General features: G+C 39.6%; 1 protein-coding gene across 1 annotated transcript in view; it reads right to left on the bottom strand.

The window, feature by feature from the left end:
* B3GALNT2 (beta-1,3-N-acetylgalactosaminyltransferase 2) overlaps positions 1–10,967 on the bottom strand; it is a 61,149-nt gene extending 50,182 nt beyond the window's left edge. Inside the window, exons 1-2 of the mRNA XM_012660309.1 lie at positions 10,613–10,967; positions 1,916–2,063 (exon numbers count right to left, since the gene is read on the bottom strand). Of these exons, the coding sequence (XP_012515763.1) occupies positions 1,916–2,063; positions 10,613–10,724 (260 nt within the window). The 5' untranslated portion in view covers positions 10,725–10,967. The remainder of the gene's footprint in view (positions 1–1,915; positions 2,064–10,612) is intronic.
* Positions 10,968–11,174: the final 207 nt, after the last annotated feature.

The raw sequence follows: 11,174 nt of genomic DNA, 5'->3' as shown, positions 1-11,174 counted from the left end.
AGGAAGTTCTTTTTGCCTAATATCTATTTTTATACAGACGGCAAATCATTTTCATCACACAAACCAAGCTTACTAAATTTAAAGCAAGACTGCTATGATGGCAAATAAATTACTGGTGAATGTATGAATGTTAACCTTACTCATTACATTTAGTTCTGAGTCATTCATTCAACAGTTGTTGAGTGCCGTAGTCTGTGCCAAGCTAGGTTCTTAGCACTGGGGATACACCAGTGAAAAAAACTGAAGCCCCTATGCTCATGAAACCTACATTCTAGCTAAGAAAGACAAACAATTTATAAATACACAACTAAGTACAATAAAGGTGCCAGTTGGTGATATGTGCCATAAAGAAAAATAAAGCCAACTAAGGGAAGATAGAGACAGAATAGGGGTGAGGTGTTATTTAATATGGGGCTGTCTGCTAGGGTGACATCTAAATAGAGACCTAAAGAAAGTGAGCCACAAGGACATTTAGTGGAAGAGTGGTCCGGGTGGGAAAAGGGTGTTGGAGGCTGGAAAGAAGCGTGAAAGCCCCGAGGCAGGAGCATGTTTAGTGTAATAAAGCACAGTAAGGTGGTCAGTGCAGGGACAGTATAGGTAGTTAAGGTCAAAGACCACAATAAAGATATAAGATTTCACTCTGAGCAAGAAAGGAAGTCAATGAAGGGGTATGAATAAGAATTTCCATAATTTGACTAATTTTAAAAGGATCTCCCCGGCTGTTATATGGAAAATAAAATGTAGGGGGTAAAAAGTAGAAGCAGGAAATTCAGAGAACGGGGCTTCTGTAATAATCCAGCTGAGAGGTAACGGTGGCCTAGATCAGGATGGCAGTGGTGAAGGTGGTGAGAAGAAGTTGGATTCTAGGTATGATCTAAAGGCAGCATCAAGAGGATATGCTGATGGATTGGATGCAGCACACGAAAGAAAGAAGAGTCAAGATAATATCAAAGTTTTCCTTGGTCTGAGCCAAATAATGACTCCTGGTAGAGGAGGGATTATTTTCTGAGATGGGAAAGACTATAGGAAGTGCAAGTTTAGAGGTGGTTCTGATAGCAGCAATGATTATGAGGCCTTCCATTTGCTGGCTAATAGGTTCCATTGTCATTGCAAATATGAACTAAAGAAACCTGTCTTGAAAAGGCATGAAAGCTGCTATGAGTAAGAATACTAATGGTGACAAGATAATTCATGACTGCAATTACCTTTTATGGATACTCAATCACAAACAGGCCAGTTTAATGCAACCCCGAGAGAGCTTTCTCTACTTATCACCTAAGTAGTCTTCTCATAACTAGAAGTCCAACTGTCTATGCATCTCTTCCCCTAACGCCTCACTACATATTCTTCAGAAGCTGGTCTCTTTGAGAACAGACTAAGGCTCTGGGCCCCTAACTAATAACTGAGCCCTGAGCCATCTAATGTCAGCGTGAGATGTACTACCAAACCTCAGTTCTGGAAGGGTAGTCAGGAAAAAACAGCATGGTATATTACACACACTGCAGATCACACAACTAAAAAATACTACAAAACTGGAAAAAATTAAGTTTATCTCTGTGAAGTTAGTTAAAAGGATATTTAGACAGAAATGTGTGTCTAAGCAGAGAACTACTCTGGAATAGAACCTTCTAAGAATGGCTATTCTAAGTCAAAGTGAAAAACAAACAAACCATACTTGGTATCTATAAATCTACATATGTTAACAAGTGAATATACTCTCTTCCAACTAACTTCTGGCTTAAAATCTTGGTTAAACTTATTTTTTGGCCCAGCTATATAGAAGAAAAGCAAATGTAACAGCCATTTCTCCCAGGAAAAAAGGACGTATCTGAACTAACATCTCTGACTATCCAAAATCAGGTTTTTCAGAACTCTAATTTTGGTAAACCAGACAAGGTAACCTCAGAAAACCTACCGTTGGCTTAATGCAGGATGTTGCATCAAATGCTTCAGCCAGGTGCTTCTTATCACATTTCGAAGTTCATGGTTATTGCGAGCTGACAACACACCAACTACCACATCATAGTGACGAGACTTCCACTGTGGAAATAAGGCCAATTGATCTAGAAATAAGTAACAATAATTAAAAATAAGTCACGTTCAATTACTGTTATGTTCAATATGTAACAGTGTATTACAAAATAAAATGTTTATATTTGTAGAAAATACAGATAAATACAAAGAAAAAATATTAAAAATCCTCCATAAACCCGTTATCCAGAGATAACCACCAGCAACATTTTGGTGTAGAGTCTTTTTGTCGTCCATGCATATGTATGCATTCATGCTCATATAAGTACATAAATTCTTCAAAACAAACAAGATGTTTGTGATAAGAATCAGTTTTGAAAGGCAATGTGGCATCAACAATAGAACAGTAGGCAGTAAGAGTCAATGAAGCCACAGTTAGAATCCTGACTCTGTCACATATTAGCAGTAAGTTATTTAACGGCTTGAGCCTCAGTTTCCTTAACTATAAAATGGGTATAATAATTCTCATAACGCTGTTGTAAAAACTAAATGAGATAATATGTATAAAGGTCCTAGTTTGGTACCGGGAACATAGTAGGAACTCAATGACAACTAACAAAAAAAGTTCTTTGAAAGGTGAAGTCCTATATTAAGGTTATTAAATTCGGGGGGTGGGCTGGGTATGATGGCTCATGCTTGTAATCCCAGCACTTTGGGAGGCCCAGTGGGAGGACTGCTTGTTTGAGACCAATCTGGGGGACATAGGGAGAACCCATCTCTACAAAAAATAAAAAAAATTAGCCAGGTACAGTAGTGCATGCCTATAGTTCCAACTATTGGGGAGGCTGAGGCAGGAGGATCCCTTGAGCCCAAGAGTTCGAGGTTACAATGAGCTATAATCTGGCCACTGCACTCCAGCCTAGGCAACAAGAGCAAGATCCTGTCTCTTAAAAAAAAAAAAAAAAAAAGTTTGGGGAATGAAGTCGAAGCACTTCCATACTGAAAAGTATCAGAACCTTTATTTATGTCAATGAATTCTATTGTCAACAAACTTTTTATTATCTACTAAATATTCTAAAGAATGAAGGAGGGGAGGCAACATTTTTGGTAAAAAAAAAAAAAAATAAGTAACAAGTCATGTGAATGGCTCATTTTTTATTGTCATAGGTCTAATAGGTTTACATTTCAATTTCTAAAACTTGTCCTTCGAAAGAAGACAGAAGAGAAAGATATTTTGCTTTTCATCACCAGTTTTAAGGCTTGAGAGTTATAAGCTTATATACAGCTCTGATGAGAGATCCATTTCATCTCTTTCTCCAGTGGTAGGAACTGATCCCAAGTGTTTCCCCAAATAAATTATCAAATGCTAGAATCTTTACTACATTAAATGCAATGTTTTTATATGCCATAGGATCTAGATATTCAGTCTAAAAGACAACAAAAACATGTTATTTTTTCAAAGGCCCAATTAAAATAAAAATAAAATCAGGAAACAGAGTCTTCTACTAGGATAATTTTAAGGATATTATAACAATTATGGCAATACAGGAATTTTTGTGTAGACACCTTATTTTCCATGATATAATTTTACTTGTTATTTTGCCCTACCCTCAGACTCTTGTACCAAAATGAATTCTTCTATAAAGACAGAATTTATCTTTAACATAAATCCAAACTTTGATGGATTAAGCTTATCATAGGCCACACTTCCTTCTTGAATACCTAATATGTGACAAGTACTATATGTAGAGTATCATTTAATTCTCACAACTCTGAGGGAGGTAGGTACTTATTGAACAAATGAGGAAGCAGGCACAGAGAATTCCGTAACTTGCCTTACATCAAACAGCTAGGAAAATGGCTGGGCTAAAATTTATTTCAGGCAATCTAACTCCATTCTTCATAACTGTTCTATAGCTATACAGTTTAATGTAGCTTATCTGAGTCTAAATTCTGATCTTTTTATCTATAACACGACTTCAAGTGGTGAATTAGTGCTAAGCAGATCACTGAAGATGCTGGTTAATACATTAATTTTTTTGCATTCATGGCTCAGGAACATTTTTTCTCAGATATTAACTATATTATAAAAGTTGTACTTTTGCTGGAACTGTAAATGGGTCTGGATCTGGAGACTAATTTAAATGATTACATAAGATTGGAATGATATGCCATCCTCCCCTCAACTGTTTCGCAGAGAAACTTTTTTTTTTTTTTCCTTGAGATGAGTTCTCACTGCCCTGGGCTAGAATGCAGTATCATTATAGCTCGCTGCAACCTCAAATTCATGGGCTCAAGAGATCCTCCTGCCTCAGCCTCCCAAGTAGCTGGGACTATAGGTGTGTGCCACCACACCCAGCTAATTTTTAGATTTTTTTTTTCTTATAGGGTTGGGGTCTCACTCTGTTGCTGAGGCTGGTCTTGAACTCCTGGCCTCAAGCCATCCTGCCACCTTGGCCTCCCAAAGTGCTCAGATTACAGGCAAGAGCCACCACCCCTGGACCCTCGCAAAGAAATATTAAGTACATTCTAGTGACAGGAGGGAGACAAATGTAGTAACCAGCCAGTTGACATTGATTCCATAGCCAACATGCTATATTACCTCAGTAAGAAATTATTTAAATTCCTTGTGCCTGTTTCTTAATCAGAGACAACTGATACCAAAAAAGTCTTTAGACATTCTACCTGTTTCAAAATGTCATCTCGAAACATTAAAAGCTGTAGAATGGCAAAAAATCACATTTAGTCTAAATGCCTTATTTACCTGACATCATCAGAAAACAAGGTTGCAATACAAAATCAAATTTTCAAATAACTTAAATATCCCTTTTAATGCCAAACTTACTACCTTATTTTTGATGGATAATCAAAATAAATCTTCTAGAAACAGACTACATGGAACATAATTTAACGTTTTACTGATGATCCAAAATCTTCATAAAAAATTTCTCAAATCCATCTGTTTTCATAATTAATTCTAGCTGCTGCTTCAGCTCAAATTGTTCTTTCACCTAGACCAGTATAAAAGTATCCTAACTAGTTTCTCCCTGACTTCTCCATACTACTGTCAAACTAGATTTTTCTAAAAATAAGTAAATAAACAAAAAGATAACCGTGTGGCATGGGAAAATCACATGGATTAAGGATATAAAACTACTTTTTGATCTCATTCCAACTCTCTGCCACTGTCAATCCTCCCTACTTCTAATCCACATCTAAGCTGCTTCTATTCAACTCTTTATTTTACATTAATTTCTCTCCTCCTTACAGAGAGGAAGCACACGGCATATTTTGGCCTTTTAGAGTACTTCCAGATATACTGAAGTTAGACTTCAGAAAAATAGTTTTCTTCTATCACATACCATCGATGTAAATCAGTTCAACAGACTCCTGAGCACTGTGTTACACAGTATAAAACCCAAATTAAATGCTTAATAAATACTTGTGTAAGAATGTTATTCAAGTTCCTAGTTCCCTTTACCAATCTGGCTCTACACTCCATCACACTCTGTTATTTATTACGAGCATAGGGTATCTAGTTTGATTCTGGTGTCTGGAAACAGGTAAAAAGGAAAACTAAGAAGTAAACATGATACAAAAGGACATAAAGATAATTCACAATAGAAGAAAGGTAAATAGTTAACAAACCCATGAAAAAATGTTCAACTTCACTAGCAATCAAGTTTGAATTAGAGCAATAAAATACCCGTTTTCTCTTACATTCAAACTGACAAATGTCTTCTTAAATGATAATAACCAAATGATGGGTACTTCAAGGAAAGGTTCACAGTGATTTCAAGGAAATGATTACTCTCTTTCAGGGCTGGTAGGAGTGTAATTTGGTACAGTCTTCTGCAGGGCAATTTGGAAATACACATCAAATAACAGAATAGTATAAACTTTGTCCAACAATTCTATGCCTAAGAATTTATTCTAAAGAAATAATCAGTGATGCACGCAAAGATCTCTATTCAACAGTGTCACTTATTAATAGTGAAAAACTGCAAGCTACATAAACGCAACAAGGGACTCATTAAATAAATTATGCTGTCTCTATATGATAGAATACTATTCAGCCATTAAAATTATGTTGTAAATGTATCACTAAATATTATTCTACATCATATTAAGCAGTCTATAAGAACCATGTACATACTGGGTGGTTCCATTTATATAAAGTGCAAAAGTAGTCAAATGTCTGCCAATAGAGATCAGAATAGTGGTTACTACCCTTGGCAGTGACAGAAGACAGCATGTAGGGAGCTTCTGGGGTGTTGGTAGTTTTCTTTTAATTTGGATGCTGATTACCTGGGTATGTTCAGTTTGTGAAAATATATCCAGCTGCATAGTTACATGACGAAAAGAATGTATTATTATATATCAATACAATTTTTAAAATATATTAAATAATTTCACCCAACACATACGCTCTTTTGAAAATGGTCTAGAAGTAGACCATATTTCTTTCCTTTTTAAAAAAATAATTCAAAATTTTTCCACAAAGAACTTGTTTCACTTTTATAAAAAAAAAAAAATTTAAATCCTGAAGTTTTCATGGCATGTGAGCAGATGATCTGCAGATGAAAAATTCATTCATACTTTCCCAGTTTTATTCTCCTGATTTATTTATTCAAATTACCAAGCATCTCCTATGTTCACTGTTCTAGATGGCACAGATACAGCAGTAAATGAAATCTCCATAATTTCAGGAATAATTCACAATCCCAAGCAAGCTCCCTGAGGGTAATGTAGGGGCCACGGGAAAACTTTCCCTTTGCCCTCCGTAAGTTCACGGAAAATATAGGAGAAAGAGCATATAAATTTATTTGATCTTAGTTTTATGTGACACGGAAGCCTTCAGAGTGAAGATACAAAGATAGAGAGGAAACTGTCCATTTTTATGCTTAGGTTTAACAAAGTATGGACAGTTGTATAGAAATATGGTTGGACAAAAAAGATATGACCGAAGGCTAACTGACTGAGTAGGGAAACCCAGCAAGGCCTGTCTGTCAAGATCATTCTTGGCCTCTATGAGCATGAGTCCTTTCCTCCTGGGTATGAGGCAGGACCCTCTCTGCAATGAGGGTCTTATGACCTACAATCAGACAAGGTAGGTCAGATAATTTCTTTATGGCCAGTTTTTATATAGAAAGGAAGGGGGAAGTTAAGAGTAATATTTTTAGGTTTTATGGCTAGTTTGGGGGAAAAGGGGTTCTAGTTTCTATAGCTAGCCCCTGAGACAGGAGCATAGGAGAAGGCCAGAGAGAGCTGCTTCTGAGGCCTTCATTTTGGGGTATTGTTTTCTGAGACACTACAGTAATGACTATTTTTCTTTAATATATAATATATCCTGAGAGTCTAGCAACCTGCTAGGCTCTGCACTGAGAGTGGACATCCCAAAGTATATTGAAGTCTAAGGGATGTTAACATCAAACTAATATTCAAAATAAGCCCAAAGAGTCCTAAAAATCAGTCCAAAATTTCACTCTCATGTGCATGCTCTTTGATGACATCAGTCACAAATAGGCAGAAATCTTGAAAATGAGGAAAATATACAAGTCCACCACAGATCTACTGATAAGGATAATCATCATACACACTACCAAAGATACCTCCCAAAACACCACACAAACATAGGCATCGGCCACCACCATACTATTAGTACTACTCCTCCCTAAAATTCATGGAGTGTTTACTATGAACCAGGCACTGTTCTATTAATTGAGTCTTCACAGTAACTCTATGAGATCATTTTATAAATAAGGAAACTGAAGCACAGAGACATAATTAGCATAGGGATAATTTTGGAAGAACTAGCCTTAGGCAAAATTGCGAAGCAAGCTCAATTTATTTTTGACCTTCCACTTGCCTTATGTCTGTTTCCACATGACATACTATGAGCACCTTGAGAGCAGGGAATATGCATCCAGCACAACACCCAGCACTAAGTATTTGTTGAGTGGATATATGCTCCTTTCCTTTCTCTTGGGTTTCTTTCTTTCCAAATATCCCGAAAAGAGAAGCCTATTTTGCCACACTGTTTTTCTAAATTAAGCGTTAAATAATTCCTGCCAAGGCATTACCCCAAACCAGTTATGTTGTAATCAAGATATCCTATATCTAGATTCCCTAGTCCAATGGATATCTCCTCCTCCATTTTCCTCTTGTCACCCCTAGGTGTGCTGGATTTCACAAGAGAAGGCCTGCTTCCTCTTCTCCAAGTGCTCTCCCTGACTGGTTTCTGCTATTTAAGGCAAGCTACCACATTAGAAAAGTCGCTGATCCTGGTACTAACATGGCTGGCTCACTTCATTCTCGTTCCTGCTCAGTTCTTCATAATGGCCTTCCCTGACTTCTCTATATAAAACAGCAGCCCAACATTCTCTTACACTGCTTTATTTTTCTTCGCCATACTTAGCTTTACCCCGCTGTGATATTTACAATATTTCCTTATGCTCTGTCTTCTCTTCTAAATTGTAAACTGAATGAGGGCAGGGGCTTTAGCTCGTAATTCCATACTTACAACAGAAGCTGGCATAGAGTGGCTCTCAATTATTTGCTGAATCAACTGCCAATCACAGCATCTTTTTAAATATTTAGGGAGGGTAAATCTCTCTTTCAAAATATACTGCCAAGACTTAATGAGATTGAAAACAAAGAGGCAGAAGAGAAAAGAGAACAAAAGTAAATCTTTAAATACTAACTCAAGAGAAGAATACTTAGCAAAATCTTGGGTTTTCTCTCTCTCCTTAGGCTTAAACTGTAAGGGTTAAAATGTAAAAATGCCCAAGTGTTTTAGATTAAACATGGTGACAGCACAATGGGAAAAGCTGCTGTAGGAAATTTTAGCAATCAAGATGTTTCCACTGCTTTTAGTTCTGAAAGTACCAAAAGGAAAAGAGGAAAGTTGGGAGTCAGTCATGTTTAATTTAGATTAAAGTATCCTTATTATCTGACCAGATGCACAGTATCCACTCAAAGTCAAGTTAATTTATGTAACTAGTATTGATCTTCTCACCTATATATTAACATTACCCTGTCCCTTCCTACAATTACTTCTTCATTTCCTTGATCTAGCCTGATCTAACCGGATGGCAGATAAAGGCACCATCTAAACACAAAGGGGGTAGGAAAAACTTTTCTCAAACTAAGAAATTGCCTGGCAGGTCTACTAAGATTTAAGTTCGAAGGCAGGGCTTTTGTTTGTTTTATTAAACCCTGAAAGACTGGTAAGGTCATAAATATTCTAAGGATGCTTTGCAAATAGCATCCAGTAGGGCTCACTCATACACAAAAAAGAAACCTGTAAAACACAAACCCAACAGATGTTACAAAGAATTATGTATATATGGCACTTTTTTCTCAGCTCAGTTTACAAAAACCTAAAAAACAACACAAAACAAAACCCAAACCTGTTAACAGGTTAAATGCACTGTAACATTGTATTTTCATTAAATCATTTAAATGGTGTTTAATTCTATTCAGGTCACACAAATCCTTTTCAAAGAGCTGGTGGTTTGTCTGATAGAAAAAAAGATTGTTACCAAAATGACCCCAATATAATCTCACGTAACATTGTTTTGAGGATTGCTGAATACTTTCTCCTTATAAGGTGCATTGTGCTGAACTGCAAATAAGTCTAATTTTTAAAACTTCTGTATAAGAAAACAGCTATTTTGGGGAAAGAAAAAAAATCCCAACGTAGTTAAAAAACAAAACGACTATTACCTCATCTTTAAAAGAGCTTTCTAGGTTTCTTTATACGTCCTAGGGAGAGCCCTTAAAAAAGACAAGCGAAAAAGGGAAACCTAAAGCAGTGTTCGGGGTGGTGGAACCTATTAACAAAATAATCCACTGGGTACCTACTGTGGGCAAAGCATTCTATTAGGATGCGAAGCAAACAAGAACAAAGATTTCTCTCCTATGAGATTAAGTTTTAGAGCAAACGGACACGATCGTTAAAGAATTTGGTATTTCCACGTAAACTTCATTAGTAGGCTCTGCGAATCAAACTCACAGGAACTCCACTCACCGCCATGCCCTATTTCATGTCTAGATTTGTTTAACCGACTTACATCATAACCAAAATACAAAATACAATACATTCTTATAGCAAAGTTATTCCTCAGAAGCAAAACCCAGCCACCCTTTAAAACACGCACAAACATTACCCACGGCACTAAAACCTCAAAGTCTTGACCGAGGAAGACCAATAACTTGGGGAGGAAGAAAACTTTTGAGCCCGAGCTTCCAAATCAGCAGCCGCTAGTGCTGAAGGGAACACGAGGTTCTGCTCCCCGGGAGGGCGTCGCACAACGCCGACCAGGCCTGGGGACAGCCGAAGGACTTGCAGCTGCGGGCACCGGCTGTGTGGCCGTTAAGGGAAGCGGGGAGGTGAGAAGCCGTGGGGACACAGAAAGAGAAAAGCTCCCTCAAGTTTGCCCGATGTAGACGCTCGAAGGATGAAAAGAATCATTTGTTTCGTCTGGGGACCGTCGTGTTTGGCCCTTCCTCCCCCGTCTCCCCCCCCCCCCCCCAGCGATTCCCGGCGGAGCTCGGCGGCACCGAGCCGCACCGGAGGTTCCGGAGCCCGGCCTTCCACCCTTCGCGGCCGCCGGTGTGCCTGGCCCCAGGACCTCACCTGCGGGGCTGGCCCCGGAGGCGCGAGCGGGCGGCGGGGAGCGCAGCCGCAGCCAGAGGTGCAGCGCGGCCCCGAGCACACACGGGCACAGCAGCACCAGCCAGTTTCGCATTGGCCGCCCCCGCCGGCTCCACCTCGCGCCCCCGCCGCGCGCCGGGCTCTCCCGCGTCCCGGCGGAGAGGGAGGGGACCCGCAAGTGCGGAGATTGAGGGGCGGCGGCAGACGCCTGCGCAACCACTCCGGGCACGCCCGCCCTCGCGCCCGGCGCCGTCTGGGCTCCTCTCGGATCCCGGCCCCGCGCCTCAGGTCCCTCAGACCGCGGGCGGCAGCTGCACAGCCGGCCGGAGCCCCGCCCCCTCCGCTCGGCCTTCCCACCGGCTCCGCCCACCTTTTCTCCCACTCGCCCCGCCCTCTTCCCTCGCGTCCCCACCCGCGCCCGCCGGCGGGCCGGGAGCTGAAGTCCCGCTCTGGGCCCAGGCAGGAGGCGCAGTCGGGAGCCTGAGGCCCGAAAACTACATTTCCCACAATCCCAAGCACGCGTTCCGTCACTTGGAGGCTGCGG

Source organism: Propithecus coquereli, unplaced genomic scaffold, assembly GCF_000956105.1.
Source record: "Propithecus coquereli isolate 6110/MARCELLA unplaced genomic scaffold, Pcoq_1.0 Scaffold66, whole genome shotgun sequence".
Lineage (NCBI taxonomy): Eukaryota > Metazoa > Chordata > Mammalia > Primates > Indriidae > Propithecus > Propithecus coquereli.
The sequence above is the reverse complement of the archived record's forward strand: the minus strand, read 5'-3'. Positions and strand labels throughout refer to the sequence as shown.